Source organism: Sus scrofa, chromosome 1 (genome assembly GCF_054392235.1).
Source record: "Sus scrofa isolate SSC_HxYL_T2T_F1_AM1 chromosome 1, Sscrofa_HxYL_maternal_Yorkshire_Landrace_v2.0, whole genome shotgun sequence".
In the NCBI taxonomy this organism is placed as follows: Eukaryota; Metazoa; Chordata; class Mammalia; order Artiodactyla; family Suidae; genus Sus; species Sus scrofa.
The window spans coordinates 227,562,928-227,586,557 of record NC_139383.1 but is presented as its reverse complement, the minus strand read 5'-3'; the positions used below and the strand labels follow the sequence as shown (position 1 = coordinate 227,586,557).

Sequence of the window (23,630 nt, the reverse complement as noted above, 5' to 3'; positions counted from 1 at the left end):
TGTGGTTATAAGCTTGATGAACAAAGACCATATCAGGTTCAGTATTTGGAAACGTCAGATATCTAGTAGGTAACCAGGACTTAATAATAATGATGATGATGTTATTAATGCAAGTACTTTTTTCTTTTTTAAAAATTTTATCAGAGTATAGTTGATTTACAATGTTGTGTTAATTTTTTTTTTTTTTTTTTTTTTTTGGTCTTTTAGGGCCGCACCGGCAGCATATGGAGATTTCCAGGCTAGGGGTCCAATCGGAGCTGTAGCTGCCGGCCTGTGCCACAGCCACAGCAATGCAGGATCTGAGCTGCATCTGCAACCTACACCACAGCTCACAACAACACCAGACCCTTAACCCACTGAGTGAGCCAAGGATCAAACCTGCGTCCTCATGGATGCTAGTTGGGTTCGTTAACCACTGAGCCATGGTGGGAACTCCACAATATTGTGTTAATTTCTGCTGTACAATAAAGTGTTTCAGTTATGTATATATACATATACATTCTTTTTCAGATTCTTTTCTCATATAGGTTATCATAATGTGTGTGTGTGCGCACGTGTGTGTGTGTGTGCACGTGTGTTTAGGGCTGGGAATGGAAGTTCTGAGACTAGGGGTTGAATCGGAGCTGTAGCTGCTGGCCTACCCCACAGCCACAGTGACATGGGATCTGAACCATATCTGTGACCTACACCACAGCTCATGGCAACACCAGATCCTTTAATCCACAGAGCAAGGCCAGGGATCAAACTCACATCCTCATGGATGCTAGTTGGGTTTGTTACCCACTGAGCCACAATGGGAACTCTGGTTATCCCAAAATATTGAGTAGAGTTCCCTGTGCTGTACAGCAGCTCCCTGTTAAGCATTCATTCCATATACAAAAATGTTCATATGCCAATCCCAAACTCCCAATCCATCCTCCCCCTCACCTTTCCCTTTGGTAACCAAAAGTTTGTTTTCCAAGTTTGTGAGTCTATTTATGTTTTATAGATAAGTTCATATCATTTTTAAAAAGTTTTATTGAGGTATAGTTGATTTACAATGTTGTGATAATTTCTGCTGTATAACAAAGTGATTCAGTTATACATATACATACATCTATTCTTTTTCAGATTCTTTTCCCATAGAGATTATCACAGAATATTGGGTAGAGTTCCCTATGCTGTACAGCAGTTTAAATCATTCCATCTACCATAGTGTGCATATGCCAATCCCAGACTCCCAATCCATCCTTCCCCCTACCTGTCTCCTTTGGTAACCAGAAGTTTAAGTTTGTTTTCAAACTATGAGTCTGTTTCTGTTCTGAAAATAAGATCGTTTGTATCTTTTTTCAGGATTCCACATGTAAGTGATATCATATAACGTTTGTTTTACTCTGACCTAACTTCACTTAGTACAATAATCTCTAGGTCGATCCATGTTGCTGCAAATGGTATTACTTCATTCTTTTATATGGCTAGTAGTATCCCATTGTATATGTGTACCACGTCTTTATCCATTCTTCTGTCGATAGCTATTTAGGCTGCTTCCATGTCTTGGCTATTGTAAATAAGGGTGCTGTGAACATTGGGATGCATGCATCTTTTTGAAGTATGTTTTTCTCCAGATAGATGCCCAGAAATGGGATTGCTAGATCATATAGTTGTTCTATTTTTAGTCTTTTGAGGACTCTCCATACTGCTGTCCATAGTGGTTGTACCAATTTATTTTCCCACCAACAGTGTAGGAGGGTTCCCTTTTCTCTGCACCCTCTCTAGCATTTATCATTTATAGACTTTTTGATGATGGCCATTCTGATCGTGCAAGGTGATACCTCGCTGTAGTTTTGATTTGTATTTCTCTAATAATTAGCAGCTTCTCATGGGCTTTTTGGCCAACTGTCTTTTTTTTTTTTTTTTTGGAGAAATGTCTATTTAGATCTTCTGCCCATTTTTTATTGGTTATTCATTCTTTCGAGATTGAGATATATGAGTTGTTTATATATTTTGGAGATTAATCCTTTATCATTTGCTTCATTTGTGAATATTTTCTCCCATTCTGTCAGTTGTCATTCCTTGTGTTTGTAGTTTCCTTCACTGTGCATAATCTCAAGTATTTCCTTTCCATGCTGGAAAGTTTTAGGCTATTATCTCTTCAAGTATTTTATCAGGCCCTTTTTCTCTCTCTTTTCTCCTTCTGGGACCCCTGTAATGCAAATGTTGGTGCATTTAATGTGTCTCTTAGATTGTCCTCATATCTTTTCATTCTTTTTTCTTTATTGTCTTCCACAGCAGTAATGTTCATCAGTCTGTCTTCTAGCTCACTTACTTTTTTTGACTTATGTGTTATGCTATTGATTCCTTCTAGTGTATTTTTTCATTTCAGTTATTGTATTATAACTGAATCTCCTAGTTCTTTGTTAAACATTTATTGTAATTTCTCATTCTGTTCCTCCATCTCCTTTTTCAAGATCTTAGATCATCTTTACTAGCATTACTCTGGATTCTTTTTCAGGTACCTTGCCTGTCTCTACTTCACTTCATTGTTTTTCTGGGATTTTATCTTTTTCCTTCATCTAGAACCTATTTCTCTGCCTTCTCATTTTGTCTAACATTCTGTGTTGATGGTCTCCTTTCCACAACTGCAAGACTGTAGCTCCTCTTGCTTCTGGTGTTCATCTCCTGGTGGGTGAAGTTGATCTAGGGTTTGCATAGGCTTGCTGGTCAGAAGGACTAGTGCCTGTCCAAGCTAGGTCTTGCTCCTCAGGTGGGCAGGGTCATGTTGAAGGGTGTGTTTAGAGGTGGCTGTGCAACTTTAGGCAGCATATCTGCTAATGGATGGGGCTGTGTTCCCACCCTGTTGGTTGTTTGGCCTGAGGCTTTCCTGCACTGAAGCCTGAAGGCTGATGGGTGAGGCCAGGTGTCATTTCCAAAATAATGACCTCTAGGAGCACTCATGCTGATTATCTCCTGAGGCCTCTGCTTCCAGTGTCCTGCCTCCACAGGGAACCACAGCCATCCCCTCCCCCCAGGAGTCCCTCCAAGGCCTACATGTGTGTCTGGGCAGATTACTGGGAAGTCACTGCTTTTCCCTGGGACCCAGTGCATGTGAAACCTTGTGTGCATCCACCAAGAGTGAAGTCTGTTTTCCCCCAGACCTGTGGAGCTCCTATACTCAAGCAAACCTGGCTTTTAAAGCCAAATGCTCTGAGGGAAACTCCTCCAGATGCCAGACCCCCAGGCTGGGGAACTTGACATGGGGTTCAGAACTCTCACTCCTGTGGGAGAACCTATGTGATATAATTATTTTCCAGTGCATGGGTGCTCACTCAGAAGATAAAGGATTTGTTTATATCACAAAAGTGCCCTTCCTACCATTTCACCTTGGCTTTGTTATTGCCTTTGATGTAGAATATCTTTTTCAATAATTTCCAGTATTTTTTATTGATGGTTGTTCAGCAGTTGTGATTTTGGTGTTTTCATGAGAGAAGGTGAGCTCAAGTGATTAATGCAAGTATTAATTAACGTAAGGAACTAAGAGATACTTGAGAAAATCAGAGCAGAAGTGTTTGTCCTTTCAATTAAAGGATACTGTAAATAATAAATAAGGGGGTAATGAGAGTTCCATTTGTGACTCAGCAATAATGAATCTGACTAGAATCAATGAGGATGCAGATTCAGTCCCTCACTCAGTGGTTAAAGATCTGCCGTTGCTGTAAGCTGTGGTATAGGTCAAAGACAAGGCTTTGATTCCACATTGCTGTGGCTGTGGTGTAGGCCTGCAGCTCCAATTTGACCCCTAGCCTAGGAACTTCCATATACCACAGGTGCAGCCCTAAAAGGACAATAAATAAATAAATAAATAAATAAGAAAGCTTTAGATAACCAGTAATACCAAAGACAGTTGCGATACATCTTAATATTGTTGAGTGGCAAAACATTAGTTAATAGCTCCACTTTGATTTTTGCCTCACCACAAATGAGAGCAAACAAAAGCATGAGTGTGTGTTTAACAGAGACTCTATTGAGTAATAATTGTTAATGAACTCAAGGTCAATGCCAAGGCAAACGAATGACCTGGTGATTCAGAGGCGGATTACGACCTCTGAATCACCAGGCTATATTGCACAGCTACACAAATCCCGTATAAATTATTTAGCCAGTCAACCCTTGTGGGGGATTCAGAGCCACTCTTGGTGAGCTCTGGCTAGACAACATGATGAGTATTGGACAGTATGATTGAACTTAAGGATGAAGAAACACAATTCCAGATTCTGAAATGGTCTTCAAACCAGTTCTAGATCTTGGGCATCCCCTAGACTACCAGCATGACTCTCAATCACTTCTTTCCTATGTTCTTGGGGGACCCAGATAATGCATGTGAATTAAATGAGGAGAAAGCAACTTCTCCTTCTACAGCCCAGTTGGTTTCCCAGTTCTGCTATTATTCCTTTCCATTTTCCTTAATCCATCTCCACAGCCAAGCCTTAGTGTGGTCCCTGGTCCGTGCTCAGGCAGACCATTGCATTTCCTCATTAATTGGGCTCTGGGATCTTCCCCCACCCCCAATGGACTAATCCTGGTAAAATTGCAATGCAGATTCTTTTCATGCTCATCTCCCTGAAGACAGAGTAAAACTCCTTGGTGTTACACCTAAGGTCCTTCAGGAGTTGAGCTGTGTCTCCAGGCTCGTTTCTTAACAAGTACCCCATGTCAGGAACTCTTGATTCAGACAAACTGAACAACCAGCAGCAGATCCCTGGGCCTCAAATGCATGGACTGCCCTTAATTAATCTTCTGCCCAAGATGCCCTTATTCTTCACCTCTTTATCTTCATTGAGTATGCATCTTTTAAGGCCTGGCTCAAGTTCTTTACAACTATAATGGTATCAAAACTATATCTTGCTATGCTTGAGAGTAGCAGCCATTGTATTCATACTTGTTTCTCCACTTCAGATTTCATCTTCTACTATTCTCCCCAGCCTTCTTTCTATTCTCTGTCCATCCCAAGACTCAGAGATTTTCCTCTGGCTCTTCCCTTTGCCTAAATATGCCATCTCTGTCCCCCTACCTGCTCTTCACAAGACTGATTCATTCATCATTCAGTCCCAGTGCAAATATCACCTCTGCAGAGAGCCAGTCCCTGCTGTCCCACATCTAAAGTAACTTCGCCCAACATTCTTCTGATCATCCTTTTATCATCCTCTTTGCAATCATCACCATCAGAAATGAACTTATCTTCATGTTTATTTGTTCTCTCCCCAGATCTCCCACTCCTCACTAGAACATACTTCTCTGCCTAGCAACCTGGTCTACTCATTCACTCAGGTAGCCCTAGTGCCTACAACAGTGCCTGACATATAGTAGGTATTAATAAACATATTTGGAGTTAGTATATTATATGTAGGACTTGCAACTATAGGAATGTATGTAACTAGGATAATTTTATGAGTATAGATTTCCTGTTGAGTGGGAATAAAAAGGTGGGCATCCTAATCAACGTTCCACCTCTCTAGCAACTCTATAGTGAGTCATTATTTGAATGTTTTTATCTTTTGTGTTTCACAGCAGTCTTTGCATGTCAAGAATATATTAAGGCATGATTTTTAAAGAGCTTTTAGAATGTAGACATTGGAGCCAAATCGCCTAGGTTCATGTTGAGTTCTGTCTATGTTCTGTCCAGGATCTTAGGTAAGTAATTAAATCTCTCTACGCCTCAGTTTCCACATCTATAGAATGATGCCTGCTTCATGGGATTATTGGGATGATTACAAAAGTATGTGCAAAAACAATCAGTGTCTGGCCATAATAAGTGCAATCATTAATATTAGTTGTCTTCCATCATATGTAGACAGGATACAATTGACAAATCCAAATAAAAGGAGTATATATGGGAGACTAATGTGATGGGAAAAGTGTGTGTGACAGAGAAATGAGAACAGCAAGACTTTTGCTTCCAGGAATTCACAACAATGTAGTTTATTAATTTTACATTTAGATATTTGTAATTACACACATATATAGGAAATCTGAAAGTTATTTATAGTACTTCCATGATTTTGTGTTGAATGTTACAAATTTTATTTTAAAATAGTTTAACAAAACTCATCTTGCATTTTATTATTTTAAAATAAAATCCATTATATCAAAATCTCAAGTATTTAAAAATTGTAAAGGCCATGATTCAAGTCAACAATTCTGTGTTTTGAGAAGTTCTGGGTAAACATGATTTCATTTATCTATGAAGAATTTACTCTGTTCCCTTCTTGCTTTTTCAAGACCTTCAAAAGTGATCATTCCTTTTGGCAGCTGCAACTTACTCGTTTCTGTTTCCAGTATGTTCTCAGCTTCACCTTAAATAAATACAGAAATGTGTAAGGTGACAAAGAGGTCATAAGTATTTTGTGCAGTGGTCTACTTACTGTGTTCCAGTGACATGCTATAACACTGTGTGGAGGCATGCCACCAGATCTCACAATTAAATATTTCAGCCACTGTCCACAGGAGAAGTGGACTGAAACACAGTAATGAATTCTGAAGATTCCTAGAGAGATAAATCAGATGCCAGAGACTCTATTTGACAGAAAATAGCATTTTAAAATATAGAAGAGAAAGACTACCAAGTAATTTTTTTTCTTTGAAGTAAAATCAAGGTGATAAGTATTAGTTGTATCGGGATGGGTTTAGGGTATAGAAATCACGTATAGGAGTTCCTGACGTGGTGCAGCAGAAACGAATCCAACTAGGAACCATGAGGTTGCAGGTTCCATTCCTGGCCTCGCTCAGTGGGTTTTGGATCCAGTGTTGCTGTGAGTTGTGGTGTAGGTCGCAGATGGGGCTTGGATCCTACATTGCTGTGGCTCTGGCATAGTCTGGCAGCTGTAGCTCCGATTAGACCCCTAGCCTGGGAAGCTCCATATGTCACAGATGTGGCCCTAAAAAGACGGGGGGAAAAAAATCACATATAGTTCTTCCTATTGCCGGTTATTATATCATATGTGACATAAGAGAAAATAAAATTTACTAAAAACTCTAATTTTTCAGGAAAGCAAATCTTTGCCTTGAAAATATTTATAAGTATCCAAAATAATATTAAATATTCTTTAGTCTGTATATACATCCATACACACATATACACATATTTATAAAAAATTCCTCTTTCAAATGATAGCTAGTAATTTCTTAGTCCCAGTGACATATGCCAGCTTTTATTGTTGAAGACCAATTAGTTAAATTTTGAAAAATTATAATGTATGTTGTTGACATTCCATAAACTTTCCTTGGGAATAAAGGCAATTGTTTTCTTTAAGTACTCCTCTTTTAGCACACAATTAATTTATACTCCAGACCCAACAGGGCAGGCTACAATCTACAAATTATCACAGCATTTCAGCTATCTGCAAACTTTTTTTTTTTTAGTCTTAAATAGTAAGTAAAAATAATTACAAAATTGCATGTAATTGGGCAGGCTATTGACGACAGACTAGATATTTCCATGTGAGAGTGCCTTCCATATGGCAAATTCTTAGTATGTGTTTACAGAATGGCTGATAATAAATTCAATTAAACAGGAATTATATATCTTGGGGGTCATTACTAGTTAACAGGGCTAAATGTTATAACCTAAACTTTTTAATATGGTAAGTTTCCTGATGGATTCTCAGTTTTTTTAAAACAAGAAATTTCTACAACAAGCGTTGGAAGTCAAAGTTTATATTCTGTAGACTCTGATGGACCTGTAATAAAATTACTTGCTGAATATACAATCAAAATAGTCCTAGAAAATAAATTTGTTTTCCATTAGTAATATGTTCAAGTGAATGCTGTGTAATAGGGTTGAGATTTCTAAATACCAACTATTAATTTTTATGAGGCACTGAGAATTCTAATGTCCCTATAAACAATGAGACATAGTTGAGCTCAGACTAATGAATTCTTAAGCAGATGAGTAACATGAAACTGAGCAGGTTACTGAAATGAGTTATAACATTAGTAAATCAGTGTGTACAGTTAGTTTCCAGCTTAAGATGGAATTTTACTACAAAAGTTAATTTGTAGATCAATATTTTAGAACTCAGAATACATCTTCCCACAGTAATAATGCTATAAATCAATTTACAAGCCATCAACAAAAAAACTGTTTAGCTCACAATATAGCTGAACTATGGTAACAATAATTCTGACTCCAAAGGACATTTTAACATAATTTCTATGTGGAAAATGTATTTCCATTTTCTTTTTTTAATTAAAGTATAGTTATTTATAATGTTGTGCCAATTTCTGCAGTATAGCAAAATTACTTAGTAATACATATATATACTTTTTTAAATATTATTTTCCGTAATGGTCTCTCCTAGGAGACTGGACATAATTCCCTGTGATAGACAGTAGAACCTTGATGTTTATCCTTTCTAAATATAATAGTTTGCAACTACTAACCCCAAACTCCATCCCACTCCCTCCCCCCTTACTACCATTTTCAAATGAGAATTTTTAAGAACATATAATCCCTCCATCCCCCTCAGCCCGGGAATGCAGTGTCCTACTCCCTATTCCCAATACCTGCAGAGGAGTCTACACCCTCTCTTTTCCCACACCAAACCAGTCCCCACAGAGCCTCAGGGTCAGTGATGGGCCTACAGCTCAAGATAAAACAAGATGGCAAAAATGGAGCCTTGGGAAAGCACTGTCACCACTGTGCTCTGGGTTGAAGGCTTGAGGAGTAGGGAAGTATGAGAGGTATGGTGGTGGTAATTTGGATGATATGGATATCCTAGAATAATGGGAAATTCTATCTTTCTGGGACAGGAATGGCTTCTGTGGCAGCACTGCTATTTTCTAGGGCAGTAAGAGCCAGAGGTCAGTGAGAACAGTGCCGTACTGGTGAGTAACAACCAGCTTTCCAAAACAAACAAAAAAATGTATGTAAATTTATTATGTACATATGTTTATTGTAAATTTTACTTACATGAAATATATGTAGCACACAATTTATAAATAATAATAAAATGTACAATGTACTTTGCCATATATTCCATATAGCACTACAGACAATGGAACAGCTATGGACACATCTACATTGTTAACATTTTCTTCATCATTTTCTTAAGTCTAGATCATGGGTTGGCAAACTTTCCCAAAAGGACAGACAATAAATATTTTAGGCTTTTGGAGACTAATACATTTGTTGCAGTGACTTGTCTCTGTCATGGAAACGGAAGAGCAAAAATGAATGGGCATGTCTGTATGGCTAGCCTGCAGACCACAGTTTGTCAACCTCTGATCTTAATTAGCATAGTGGTTAGTCAAGCCTTGACTTGGCATTTTCAGATTTCCATGATGTAAATGCTCCCACCATGACTAAATTCAAGCTGACATACCAACAGAATGACACTCAGGGTCAGGGTTGTATCTGTATCTGTATATGGTACTTGCTTTTCTTTTCTTTCCTTTTTTTTTTTTTTTTTTTTTTTTTTTTGTCTTTTTGCCTTTTCTAGGGCTGCTTCCCATGGCATATGGAGGTTCCCAGGCTAGGGGTCTAATCAGAGCTATAAATGCCATCCTATGCCAGAGCCACATCAACATGGGATCTGAGCCGTGTCTGCAACCTACACCACAGCTCACTGCAACGCCAGATCCTTAACCCACTGAGCGAGGCCAGGGATCGAACCCACAACCTCATGGTTCCTAGTCGGATTTGTCACTGCACCATGACAGGAACTCCTGCTTTTCTACCATATAGATATAATAGATATACATAACTTATAAGAATAGATGTATAAAATGTAAAAGTACAGATAAGAGTAAAATAATTAGAAACTTATAAGTTCTGCATATTTATTATCATTTTTTAAACATAGTTTAACATTTTTTGTAATTTATTTAATTGTAAGTTTATATAATTTGACAGTCAGTTCTGGTGAGCTGGTATGAGCCAGCTCCAGCACAGCACTGTGTTGTTGGTCATTTGAAGCTGAGGGAGAATCTTGTCAGAATTTTCCTAAGCCAAGGGGTTGTAAGGAGTGGATCCTTGAACCAGAAAATGAATCAGAAATTGAGATTGCTTTTTCAGAGACTTACCTTTCATTCTTTGTAGCAGGGTTCCATAGCCCAGGTCATACTGGTAGGTAAAGACAAAGCCTAATGGAATGATAGGGAGGAAGAAGGCTGGCTTCTTCCTTTTTATTGCTCTGATTCAAGAACAAAAAAGAATGAATATCAGGAAATAACCTGTAAATCCATATGTCTGTACTCAATGAAAAAAAAATATACATGCTTTTTGGAAGAATATCCTCCATTTAAGAAGTTATTTAATTCATTTAAGTCCTCCATGGAAATAGATTTCCCTACCCATAACCTCTCAGCGGATTCTGTGGTTTTCAGGTAGGATCTATGATTCATTCATCTTTATTTGATATTGAGGCTCAGATTACTTATTTTTAAAATATTTAAGTATTGATATCTACCCTCTTGGGATTGTGGAGATGAATTTGTAGAGGCCCCCTTCTATCTTGGAGTTTACTCAGTCCTTTCTCTTACTAATAAAATGGAGAAAATCCAAGAAACTAAAGGCAGAATTAACTATTACTATCTTGGTTTTACAGAGTTACTGCCAACGACTAAGCTGTAAGGTTTACTTTGTTTACATTTATGTATACTATTTAGATTAAAGTTACTTTGTTTACATTTATGTATACTATTTAGATTAAAGGTCTATCTTGGCAAACTTAATAATATGATAATGGCAAAGACAAAAAGAAGTAAAAGAAAATTGTGAAGTACATAGCAAACATACCCAGCTGTTAAAGCAACACTTGCAATGCCAAAAAACGTTCCAAAATATTTGAGGAATTCCCGAGACCAAGCAATCTGCATAGCCATTTGTCTTTCTCTCATTTCATTCTGCATGATGAGCTGCCTTTCCAGCTGAGGGTCAAACAAAAGACAGTTTGGTTACTCATCTTTTGAATTTGAGCACAGAATTAATAATCTGCATTTCCAGTGGATTTCCTTTCTTTGATTCATCTTTTTTCTTTTTTAAATCTCAAACAACTTTGACCCTCTGGACAGCTGAGCCAACTATCACCTTTTTGTCCCTCTGGACAGCTGAGCCAACTATCACCTTGGCAATAAAATCTGAAATATAAATGGAATAGATTGAATGCATGTAGTCTAGAGCTTTTATCCAAGCCTAAAATATACGTTCAGCTTATTATATGAAAGGTGATAAAAGATTGTTGTCCCTTTAAATACAGAAACACCTTATTGTCCTTTATTACCACTTGTACTGAAATCATTTCGCCTCCAAATCCATCCAACTCCACACTGAAATTCACTTGAAGTATTAGGTCTATAATATGATGGTAGAGAGGTATTATTTTGAGACATCAATAGAGATTTTTCTTTGCCACATTTTTATTATTGCCTAAAGTCCTTCACCACTTTAGCCAGTGCCTTAGAACAGAAAGTAGATGCAGCCCAGAAGATACAGGAGACTGAATTTCTGAATGGATTTTAAAAAAATACATAGAAAAGCAACAGTCTGAGAGCCCAAGCCCATTATTTTGAAAGAGTTGGATTCTTGAGAGAGAAAAGTTGTTTTCTTTTTAAATTATCAAATCTTGGCACTATGTATCATTAGCAAAGCCTAGAGGATAGCATGCATATAAACCACAGAGTGAGAGGAAGGAGTAGTAGAGTGACTCTCTTTTCGCTCCATGTCTTCTTTCTCCTGTGGGAAGGGACTAAAAGATTTTAATATAAAGATGGGGTTTGGTTTCTTGGCCCCTGTTTGTGGTTGAAACCCCAGAGGATGTGATGGATTTGGAGTTTGAGAATCCCCAGACAGAGAGTACTTCAGTCATGCCTCTTGTTAAAATTATTGGAAGGGGCATCTGGAGTAGAGAAGAAGTGGTTGCAGGGAAGATCTAGGCTTATAGAAGGCCTGGGAGAGGCCACCCCAGTCTCCTTCAGCTGCCAAGAGTATAGATAAAGTCTACATGGTTCTTGTGTCACCCTGGAGAGGGTCACAGAAGGTAGCCGATAATTGAAAGCATGTGGTTTATGAGGGAGTCACCAAAGCTTAGGGCCCAGGAACCTCATAACAGACATTTGGGTAGAGACTGTAAGCCAAGGACTGGGCAGGGAAGACAGCTGGATTTCAGAGGATCAGGAGCACCCTAGAACACAGAGGTGATGACTATGAGGATTATGGTCAGACACCCTCAGAGCAAATCACCTGGCATTGCTCAAACAGGTCAAACAGAAAACCAACTACAGAAAAGCTTCCTCCAATCAGATAATCAGATGTACCTTCCCTAATGTCCATGCCACCTGAAATCACCTGGACCCAAACCTAGATTTGTCCAGGAAAAAATGGACAGAAGAAAGGGAGGGGACCAAGCTGAATTCAACTATTTATCCATAAAGAAGTGAGTTTTAAACTAGAAGTAATTGAGTCACTTTGACTTGTCAAAATTAAATTTGCCCTCACTGGTAGAAATTGAAGTTGATTTTGAGTTTAGTAACAAAGTAAAATACAGTGTTTTTGCATACATGATTATTGATCATGTGAAATTCTTCCTTACCATGTTACTTATTCTGATGTTCATAATATCTATCCCCCAATTATATAGATGTAGCAATAAACCATTTATCAAAAAACAGCTGGGGAGTTCCATGGTGCCTCAGCAGGTTAAGGATCCGGCATTGTCACTGCTGTGGCTCTGGTTACTGCTGTGGTGTGGGTTTGATCCCTGGTCTGGAAAATTCTTCATGCCACAGGCACAATGAAAAAAAGGACAGCTGGATCCAATCAAGATACATACGTACCGAAAATGGGAAGCTTGACTACATATTGTGAGCATTCAGGGAGCTTTTCAGAGCCCAGTGCCCAGGCCCACACCCCAGACCAATTAAACCAGGATCCGAAGGTAGGACCAGTCATCTGTACTTTTTAAAGGTTGACAGGTGATTATACTGTGCAGCCAGGATTAAGAACCACTGCCTGAGATGAAAGAACTCACAACCTAGGTTTTGTTCATTTTTATGTTTGTTTTTGGCTTATTTTTGTTTTTGTCACCAAAGATCAAGCTGAAATATCAGTGTGAAAACTGATCCTCTGGGAATTCTCAAAAGATTATGAACAGAGGGGATTTTTAAGAATGATAAGGATGATACAACTAATCTGTACAGTACTTTCATGGAGGATTCATGGCACTCTGAACTTGTCAAAACCCCTAAAACTTCATAGCACAAAGAGTGAACCTTTGTTATATACATTTTACAAATCAGCCAAAAGATCAGGGGATCCACAGAATGGAATATGGACTGTGACAACAATCTAGTTGTATTATAAATGTATGCTATAATATCTCTGAAGTGGCTGTTGGAAAAGGAACTGACCTAATTTTGAAAAATAGTATTTTGACTAGAAACTATGAAGCTAAAGACAAAAGGAAACTGTACATAAACACTAAATACTTTAGTTGTTAACAGAGTTTCTCACAGGGTACAGGTTAACAACTCCAAACATATATACTTGGAGAAGAACAAATTGATGGCAGACGTGGGAGCCAGGTTTCATACTAAAGAGGGAAGTTACCGAAGTGCAAGGGGAAAAGACTAGACTGAACCAGAGAGTATTAGAGTCAATGACATCAGCTTACTATAGATACAGATGTTGGAGACATGGCTCAGGTTGTCAGTGTCGGAAAATGAGACACATGAACACAGGGAGATCTTGACAAGGCTCTTTACTTCTGCAGAAGGGCGCAGGTACTCCAAAAAGTGCATGCAGCGAACAAAGGACCCTCCCCTATTTACCCTTAACATAGGTGATTTACCTCTCCCCTTCCCATTGGTCAGGTCAAGGCGCACATTCTTCCCGGTTGGCTAATTTGAAACAAATTGTTACTGGGAGAAGAGGGAAAGGGGAGGGGTAAGGGTCACAGGAAGGCGAAACTGGGCAAAATGGAGTAACCAAGATTTCCTTTGATAGAAAAGACATTATGTTACTTTCCACACAGATGAACAAAATTAAAATCACAGATAGGCATGATAGATGGGTTAGTGTAAGTACATATATTTCCTAGCTATGTCTACTAGTGGTCATAGAACCTATGACAACCTATAGCACTGAGGACACCCGTATCCACAGTTTCATTTCTAATATTACTCTCCAATGTAAAGAAATAGGGCTCCTTGGAGAAATGGCTGAGCTAAGACTGGGACAGGAAGTATACAAAATGAGCCTAGAGCATCTTGTAGTACCAGAAAGCAAAGAAATGCTAAAACAAACAAACAAAAATTATGGGTTATGTCCAAGAGATACAGGAGCCAACCTAAAAGAGCTCTCAATGGCTAAAGTTGGAACAATTTGAAAAGCAAAATATACAGAGTATTGGATTACAATCCAAAGTATAAAATAAATATCTGTGAGTCCATAAATGGAGCAGATAGATATCCTGTACAGAATTCCAAATCATTTGTATAAATACTTCCCAGACCACTTCAAGTAATTCCCACCCCTTGATGGTGGGGTTCACTTCTTTACTTGCTTCTAATAAGGGATAGGGTATGAAAAGGCAGGGAGAGGGAGAGGAAAGTAACAGTACAATGGAGAAAACTGCAACACCTAAGCACTGTTAACATCACTGGTGATAAGACATGTTGACAGCATGTGCCCTTCATGTAATGTGGTGAGAAGGGCACTTCATCTCTATGATCTTCCACTCAAAACCCCATAACCTCACTCTAACCATTAGACAAACCCAAATTGAGGGACATTTTACAAAATACCTGACCAGTACTCCTCAAAGTGGTCAAGGTCATCAAAAACAAGCAAAGTCTGAAAGACTGTCACAGGCCAAGGGAAATTAAAGAGACAAGACTAAATATAATGTGGCATTCTGAATGGGATTCTTGGCAGAAAAAGGACATTAGGCAAAAATAAATGAACTTAAAATATGCAGGTTATTTAATAGTAATGCAGCAATGTTAGTTTCTTATTTGTGACAAATGTACCATGGTAATGTAAGATATTAACCATAGAGTATAAGAAGAGTGTTGTAACACTATATGACTTATCTATAAGCCTAAAACTATTCTAAATTTTGTTTATTTTTAAAAATGATATAAACATAGCTTATATTCTAATTCTCTATTCCCTACCTATTAGAGGCAGTCACCTCCATGTATCATAGATACATTATGAAAATCAACAAGGCTACATATTTGCAATAAACTCTAAGCCTATAGTTGAGAAAAAAAAAAAAAATCAGTGCAGACCTTCCCTCTCCATGAGCAGAACGATGAAGGACATCGTTGAACTGAAATGTTATCAATTAAAACTACCAATTATCTGGAGTTCCTATCATGGCTCAGTGGTAATGAACATGACTAGTATCCACAAGGACCTGGGCTTGATCCCTGGGCTTTGTTCAGTGGGTTAAGGCTCCAGCATTGCTCAAGCTATGGTGTAGGTTGCAGACTTGGCTTGCATCTGGCTTGCTCTGGCTGTGGTGTAGGCTGGCAACTGCAGCTCCAATTGGACCTGGAACTTCCATATGCAGTGGGTACAGCCCTAAAAAGAAAGAAAAAAAAAACCCTACTTATTATCCCATTCTTTATAAAATTGTGTTTAAGGTCATAGGTCTAGGCCCAGACACACTCTAAATTTCAAATTAATTAATAAATTATATCACCAAATTTTTTTCAATAGCCATTAAGGGATAATTTAATTATTAATCTACCAACAATAGCATTATTTAGCTGTGTACATTCACTTTTCACTTCCCCAGATAGTGATACTACTAAACATAAAGAGACCTTGTACAGTAAGTTTCTGTAAAGTCTTTAACCCAAATCATAAATATAAAATTCATCTCCTCAGAAAAGAAAATCATGGACTTGGAGAAAAGACCTGTGGCTGCCTGATGGGAGATGGAGGGATCGGGAGCTTCGGCTTATCAGACACAACTTAGAATAGATTTACAAGGAGATCCTGCTTAGTAGCATTGAGAACTTTGTCTAGATACTCATGTTGCAACAGAACAAAGGATGGGGAAAAAAAATGTAATTGTAATGTATGCATGTAAGGATAACTTGATCCCCTTGCTGTACAGTGGGAAAATAAAATAAAATAAATTCTTTATCCTATTTTAAAAGAATTTCGGACCTTTCTATAATAATAATTTTGCTATCTCTGTTACTTTTTATATTGCTTTATAGGACAATCTGAAATCAAAATGTTCTTGTTTATGACTTCCCACTGTGATGATTTCACAAGCTTAGGTGATACTAGTTTAGCAATTACAGAGCTACAAATAATTTTAAAGAGAAAATAATAAAAAGGAGGTAGCTCATTAAAAATTATTGTCCATAGTAAGAGAAACCAGATTCTGACCACCTTCAGAAAAATGTTACATCTGCTTTTTATTGTGTTTTTAATTCTTCAAATGTGCTGTTTAAAAAGTATTAAGAACAGCCACAGAACTACTGTCAGTAATTTATTAATCTTTTAAGTCACAAAAGGTGCAACTACATAAAGAGCTGAAGACCGTTTAATACGTTTCCCCTTAATACAATATTACAATGATTAAATCTCATGTAGACACATAAAACACTTTCACAGCACATACACACAAATACAATGACATTGTCCTATAAATTATCTTCATTGCAGGTTTTTTTTTTTTTTTTTTTTTTTTTTTTGTCTTTTTGTCTTTTCTAGGGCCACACCTGTGGCATGTGGAGATTTCCAGGCTAGGGGTCTAATTGGAGCTGTAGCTGCCAGCCTATGCCAGAGCTATGGCAATGCGGGATCTGAGCTGCGTCTGCCAACTACACCACAGTTCACAGCAACGCCAGATCCTTAATCCACTGAGTGAGGCCAGGGATCGAACCCACAACCTCATAGTTCCTAGTTGGATTTGTTAACCACTGAGCCATGATAGGAACTCCCGCACTTTTCATTTTTAATTAATTGGAGCCTTCTCTGTTTTTGAGAAACAATTAGGCCAAGCTTGAGGAAAAAAATCAGTTTACTGCTGTGTTTTTAGTTTACAATAGCCTTTTAATTTATGTATAATATATTCATATATAATAGAAAAGTTGTCTTTTTAGTTGCTTAATTGGACAATGCCAAAAAAATAATCTACATATTTTGTCACATTCATTTTTATCAGAAATGAATGTTTTATATTTGTCTATGCCTTTCTTAAATTAAGACATTATTTTTCTTTTAAAAACTTTATTGACATACAGTTGATTTACTATGTTGTGTTAATTTCTGTGTACAGCAGAGTGATTCAGTTATATATATATATTTCAATATTCTTTTCCATTATAGTTAATCACAAGATATTGATATTCCCTGTGCTATGCAGTAGGACCTTGTTTATCTATCCTATATATAAAATAGTTTGCATCAACTAGTTCCAAACTCTCAGTCCTTCCCTCCCCCATCTTCCCACCCCTTGGCAACCACAAATCTGTTCTCTATGTCTATAAGCCTGTTTCTGTTTCGTAGATATGTTCATTTGTGTCTTATTTTGGATTTCGCATGTAAGTGATATCATATGGTATTTGTCTTTTTCTTTCTGATTTCACTTAGTATGGTAATTTCTGGGTCCATATATTTTGCTGCAAATGCATTATTTGTCATTCTTTTTTTATGGATGAATAATATGACACAGACATTATTGATACCTTCTAAACTAAAAGAAAAATCAGAATGTCAGGTAAAATAACCCATAAATTCATTAAAATAAAGCAACCATAATGACAGCTGTGACAAGTATCATCTAACTGTAACTTGCTCTACAGATTATTTTAAGTGTTCAACATCTGGAGAGTAGTTTGTAAAGAATCTGGAAGGGGAAATGAGGGGTAAATTGAAGATTTTTGTAAAAGTCTATTTTTTAAATCAATGACTTACAAAAATAATTGAATATTAAAAAACTGAAGTATTATTCAGAAGCTTAAAAGCTTCAGCTTCAGCATCATGTTACATACCTTGCAGTAATAATTATAACAAAATTAAATCAACTCTTACACTCAGATGTTTGTAAACAATAAGGTTGCCCTATGTAAAAACTAATAATTCCAGTTTGACAGAAACCTTTTATATTACTTATGCATTCTAAAATATATGGACTTTCTCCAGCAAGATCTATAACATGAATAGAGCCTGGGAAAGAACAAAAGATCACTGACCTCATCTGTTACCTCAAATTCCTTAAAAACACAGCACAAAGGAATGTTTCCACAGAAAAGAAAATCATAGACTTGGAGAATAGATTTGTGGCTTCCCTGGGGGAGAGGGAGGGAGTGGGAGGGATGGGGAGCTTGGGGTTAATGGATGCAAACTATTGCTCTTGGAATGGATTTACAATGAGATCCTGCTGTGTAGCATTGAGAACTATGTCTAGATACTTACATCGCAACACAACAATGGGAGGAAAAAGTATGTATACATGTATGTGTAACTTGGTCCCTATGCCGTACAGTGGGAAACAAACAAACAAACAAACAAAAACATAGCTCCTAAGTGTCTAGTACATTATAAATAATATTAACTAAAGTTGAAGACAATTCTGAAACTTAGTAAAAAACAGTAAGGGCATTTTCTTTTATCCTGGATTTCCTCATTTTGAAGAGTACATATTTCTTTGTTTGATAATTAATGTTCCATTATGTCAGTCCTAGCTGTGCACAAAGCTAAGACCTCTATTCTTTGATACTTAGAACAAAGAATCTTAGAACCAAAATGTGCATAAAATCAGGGAGTTCCCATTATGGCTCAGTGGTTAATGAACCTGACTAGTATCCATGAGGACGTGGGTTTGATCCCTGGCCTCGCTCTGTAGGTTAAGGATCCAGCGTTGCTGTGAGATGTAATGTAGGTCACAGATGTGGCTCGGATCTGGCATTGTTGTGGCTGTGGCATAGGCAGGTGGCTACAGCTCCAATTGGACCCCAAGCCTGGGAACCTCCATATGCCGCTGGTGCAGCCCTAAAAAGACAAAATAATAATTAAGAAATTGTAAGATGCTCACTTCTACTTTATTGTGGCAGCTGATAAACTAATAGTAATAATAATGTGGCTCACGAGGTGCTAAGCGCTATACTTAGGTTTACACACATTGTTTCCTGCAGTACTCTATAATGCTGGTCTGTAAGTTGAAGACAATAGAATCTACTTCAACTAGCAGTTTAAACAGAATGGGAATTATTGCAAGGTATTTGGCAGGTTAAGAATTTCTGGGAGAGCCATGAAAATTAGTTTGTATTCTCTACTATCAGGAATGACATAGCTAAGATAAATGCTCAGCCAGAATAGGGAACTCTCCTGGGGGAACCCCATAGCTACTGCCTCCTGTCACAGATGCTCAGTACCAAATACTGAAACTCCACCTCCGTATTCTCAAAATACCAGTCAGCTCCGCTACAGTGATTTCAGCTTTACACTACCCATGTCAACCTCCCAAATTTCCTTCAGACTTGGCAGAACAGGTCAGATGTGGAACCCAGCTGCAAGGGAGTCTGAGAGATTTGCCATTGGCCTTTCAGCCTCTTTTGTATAGGCAGACAAGCTACAAGGGAGTTGGAATGGAATGGAAGTTGATCAGAGAAAGTATTTGCTCAGGTTACAGTTGAGGAAACTAAGGATCAGAGTTCAAGTTTTCTCTGTGGCCTCAGTTATCAAATAACAGATCTAGGATTTGAACCCAAAGCCCAGCTTTGCAGTCTACTATAAGTACGCTGGCTATAATCAAGTCACTGTGGAAAGAGGAGTAAAGCAGACAGGGTATGTGATTACTACCTGAAAAGCCTTTGGCTTTTTACTGTAATTAATACAATACTTTTAGAAAGATACTCCATAATGAAATTGACCTGGGAGACAGAATGACCTAAATTGTTCTGTTTAATTCTCCTTGAAAAAGCCTCTCTATATCCTGTCTTTAGTTTTTCACCAGCATTTCAGGCCCCCATCCCTCTAGTGATTTCAGTAACCACCACTCTCTGAATGTGAGCATCCCAAGGCTCCTGTGACCTCCTCTTCAATGCCGTTATCTAATTTCACAGAGAACTGGGAGCAACCACCACATCCAAATAATGACCATGGCCTGCAGAATTGATTTCCAAATATTTCTTGAAATGTGGTCTCCCCTAGCCTGTTGCACAAGTGTGGGTTTAGGGCTCAGGCCAAGGGCCTGGGAGAGAACAAGGCCAGCCTGTGGCTCTAGAAGAAAACCTGTGTCTATGCTCACAGTGAGGAAAGAACAGGAAGCTTAGGAAGTTCTGAAAGGTCAAGACCTGCCTGCTTCCCTTCTATAAATGAGATGCAAAGGGGAATGGCAACTCCTAAGAACACATAAGCACTGGAACATTTCCCAGAGAAGGTCATTCAAATTCTACATTTGTTTACTTTCCCTCTGAATTTTTTCCTCAGCCATCTCTTCTTGGTCTTCTCAGCTCCTGGGGAAATTACCACCTTCCAGGCTCCAACTATCACATCTTGCTGATAACTTCTGAATTTTTAGTCTCTATTCTGAAACTCTTCTCTATGGTAGATTGTATTTCCAACTAGCTTCCAGGCATCTCCACTGGGAGATGGACAGCCCAAGTCTTAGCAAAATGTCTGCACATACCTCTTTTAAATTTTTTTTTATTGCACTGAAGTATAGTTGATTTACAATGTTGTGTTAGTTTCTGCTGTACAGCCAGATGATTCGGTCATACATATACACATATCCATTCCTATACATATTATCACAGAACATTGAGTAGATTTCCCTGTGTTTACAGCAAGTCCCCATTGATCATCTGTTCCATATACAAAGGTGTTCTCTGCATATATCTTGAATTCACCCTTCTTCCTGCTGTTCTTGCTCCAGCTCAGAGCATCATTTGCCAGCAACAGAATCACTGTATTACCACCAATCTTTGTCCTACTTTCTTCTCCCTCTAATCCATTTTTTGTACTTCTCTCTATATATTTCTATTCCTATCTCAGAAGCAATCTTGAGGTACTTTCCTGCTTAAAAACCTTTACTGGTTCTTTAATTTCTAGTTATGGCATGGCCTTTAAAAATCCTATTCTAATATACTTCTTGTGCTTCATTTCATGTCAGTCTTCCCCTAGACCACAGCCACCAGGCATATCTCACTCAGACCAGGCATATTCATCTTTCCTCACTGTTTTGCCCATAACTACAGACAGACTTTGGAGTCACATGGACTGAGCTCAAATTCTAGTTGTAAAATTCACTTACTTGCTATGTGATTGTGGGCAAGCTCCCTAATGTCTTGACTTCAATTTTTCTGTCTCTAGGAGCCACATAGTTTACCTTATGGGACTGCTTTCCTAAATAAGAAGGCATATTTGAAAGGGAGTTTGCGTGGCAGGCACCAGAATGTGTTACTTCTCTGTCTTGCTTTCTCGTCTCTTCTCCCCTGTGGTTACCTAAACTTAGAGCCTTTTTCCTTTACTGTCTTCCTTCTCTCCTTCTTGGATAGTTCACTGTTTTCCTGATTTCAAAGTTTCTCTTTTCTAAGATGCCCAAATCTCTATCCACAGCCCCATCCACTAAGTGAGCAATGCTGACAGCTGCAGCCAGCTGACTTGCATTCCTGGCACTACCCTGAATTCAACATTCCCTGCACCATGATTGCTGTTTCTTGCAGACCAACCCCCCTGCCAGCTTCTTGTACCCAGTGATTCTCCCAGAGGAATGAAAACTTTGATTTCATCTTCAACTCACTCTTCTTTTAAATCACCCAAGTGTCTAGTTAGTCCAGAAAATTCACCACTGGCTTTTCCTCTGAAACCTCCCCTTTTCTCCACAGCGATGGCTGTGACCTACACCACAGCTGTGGTGCTGTGTCTGTGACCTATACCACAGCTCAGAGCAACGCCAGATGCTTAACCCATTGAGTGAGGCCAGGGATCGAACATGCGTTCTCATGGATACTAGTTGGGTTTGTTACCACTAAGCCACAATGGGAACTCCTTAAAATATTTTAAATTTACAAGTTCTGCTCCTACTCAAAAGCTTCTAATGCTTCTATTTTCTGCTACAGCATATGTAAATGCTCTGCTCAGCTTTCCAAACCCTCTGGACCAGATCTGTGCCCCCTCCTCATTTTCCATTGTGACCCTTCCCAACTTTGGTCAGCTGGACTTCCTGTAGTTTTCCAAATGTGGCTCCATCTGACTCTTCCTGCCCTTCCTGCCCTTGTCTAAAAAGCTCAGTATGATGAGAATAATAACAGCAGCTTCCTGGTGTTTTTTGTTTTGTTTTGTTTTGTTTTAATGAGACTAAAAAGGAATTAGAGCATCTTTTTTTTTAAAACATGCCTATAGTTGTTGAGGAAGAGGAAAAAAAAAAAAAAAGCAGCAACAGTTCTATATAGTGTCAATCAGAAATGTATTTCTGTAAATCTTGAAGCCTGCCGAGGTAAAAATAAACATTTCAGGAGAACAATACAAAGTTTCCACAGAAATCAGCATAATATTTTTAAAGGCTAAACTTATTGAGTCATTTTGCGTAAATGACTCAATAAGTAACAAACCCAACTAGTATCCATGAGAACGCATGTTCGATCCCTGGCCTCACTCAATCTGTTTGGCAGGTGTTACTAGTATCCCTTTTTTTCCAGATGAGAAAACTGGTGGGAAGAATGATTAGGTAACTTGTCAGTGCCTGTAGCTGTAGTTCATATTGGATTTGTTTCTTCTACCTCTTAGTAATACTATTTAAACTTTTTATAATAATAGGCAAGAAATTAATAAGGTACTTATTTTCAGAATATAAGCCCTGGCAAAGGAGGAGTAAAACAAAATAAAACAAAAAGACGAAGGTAAACCCCACTGAATACAACTATGACCAGATAGAACATTCCTTAATTTATTTTCACTTCTCTCTTCTCAGGAGTTGTGTGTGCTTCTAATCCACATTTCAGTATCTAATCCACATTTCAGCATCTTCATGGACTTCTGAAAACTAAAGGTTTTTTTATCCAGTAAAAATTGCTCCTGTACTTTGATGTGGTTTTATCACATTCATAAATAATATAATTCTTTCAAAATTCTTCAAAAGATGGAGAAATCCAAAACGAGATAGAAGTAAGAGGAATTAAATGCTATGTTGAGAAAAGGCCTTTCACCTGGTGGATAGGAATTTTTTAAAAATTTGCTTGACAATCTGATTCTAAAATTTTCTTGGAAGAGAAACATATTCCACAACATGATGAACCTCAAAATATGCTAAGGAAAGGAGTCAGCACAAAAAAAAACACATATTATATTATTCCATTTATGTGAAATGCCCAGAAAGGCAAATCTATGGAGACAGAAAGTAGATTAATGATTTCCTGAGTCTGAGGTTTGGATCAAAGATTTACTATAAAGTAGCACAAGGGAACTCATGAGGATGATGGAAATGTCCTAAAACTGGATTACAGTGATGGTTGCACAACTCTATAAATATAGTTAAACGTCAGTGAATTAATTGTACCCTAAGAACAGATACCCTTACAATTTTGTAGTATATAAGTTACTCCTCAATAAACCTGTTTAAAAAAATAGAAGTGGGACAGAATAGCCTTTTAACACCAGTCATAATAGATAAGTAACAACATGTGTTTAT

At 37.9% G+C, this 23,630-nt stretch overlaps 2 protein-coding genes across 14 annotated transcripts in view; one reads left to right on the top strand and one right to left on the bottom strand.

The window, feature by feature from the left end:
* CD274 (CD274 molecule) overlaps positions 1 to 23,630 on the top strand; it is a 132,637-nt gene that overhangs the window by 47,103 nt on the left and 61,904 nt on the right. For 8 of the 11 annotated variants that reach the window (XM_085011677.1, XM_085011664.1, XM_085011654.1 and 5 more), the window contains one exon: positions 8,785 to 8,859. The exons of the other annotated variants lie outside the window; for them this stretch is intronic. The gene's annotated coding sequence lies outside the window, so the exon portion shown is untranslated. The remainder of the gene's footprint in view (positions 1 to 8,784; positions 8,860 to 23,630) is intronic. 11 annotated transcript variants of the gene reach the window in all.
* Positions 5,931 to 23,630, bottom strand: part of PLGRKT (plasminogen receptor with a C-terminal lysine) — a 47,337-nt gene continuing 29,637 nt past the window's right edge. For 2 of the 3 annotated variants that reach the window (XM_005660117.4, XM_084957344.1), the window contains exons 4-6: positions 10,772 to 10,902; positions 10,057 to 10,166; positions 5,931 to 6,329 (exon numbers count right to left, since the gene is read on the bottom strand). In XM_005660117.4, coding sequence (XP_005660174.1) covers positions 6,208 to 6,329; positions 10,057 to 10,166; positions 10,772 to 10,902 — 363 coding nt within the window. In that variant the 3' untranslated portion in view covers positions 5,931 to 6,207. 3 annotated transcript variants of the gene reach the window in all.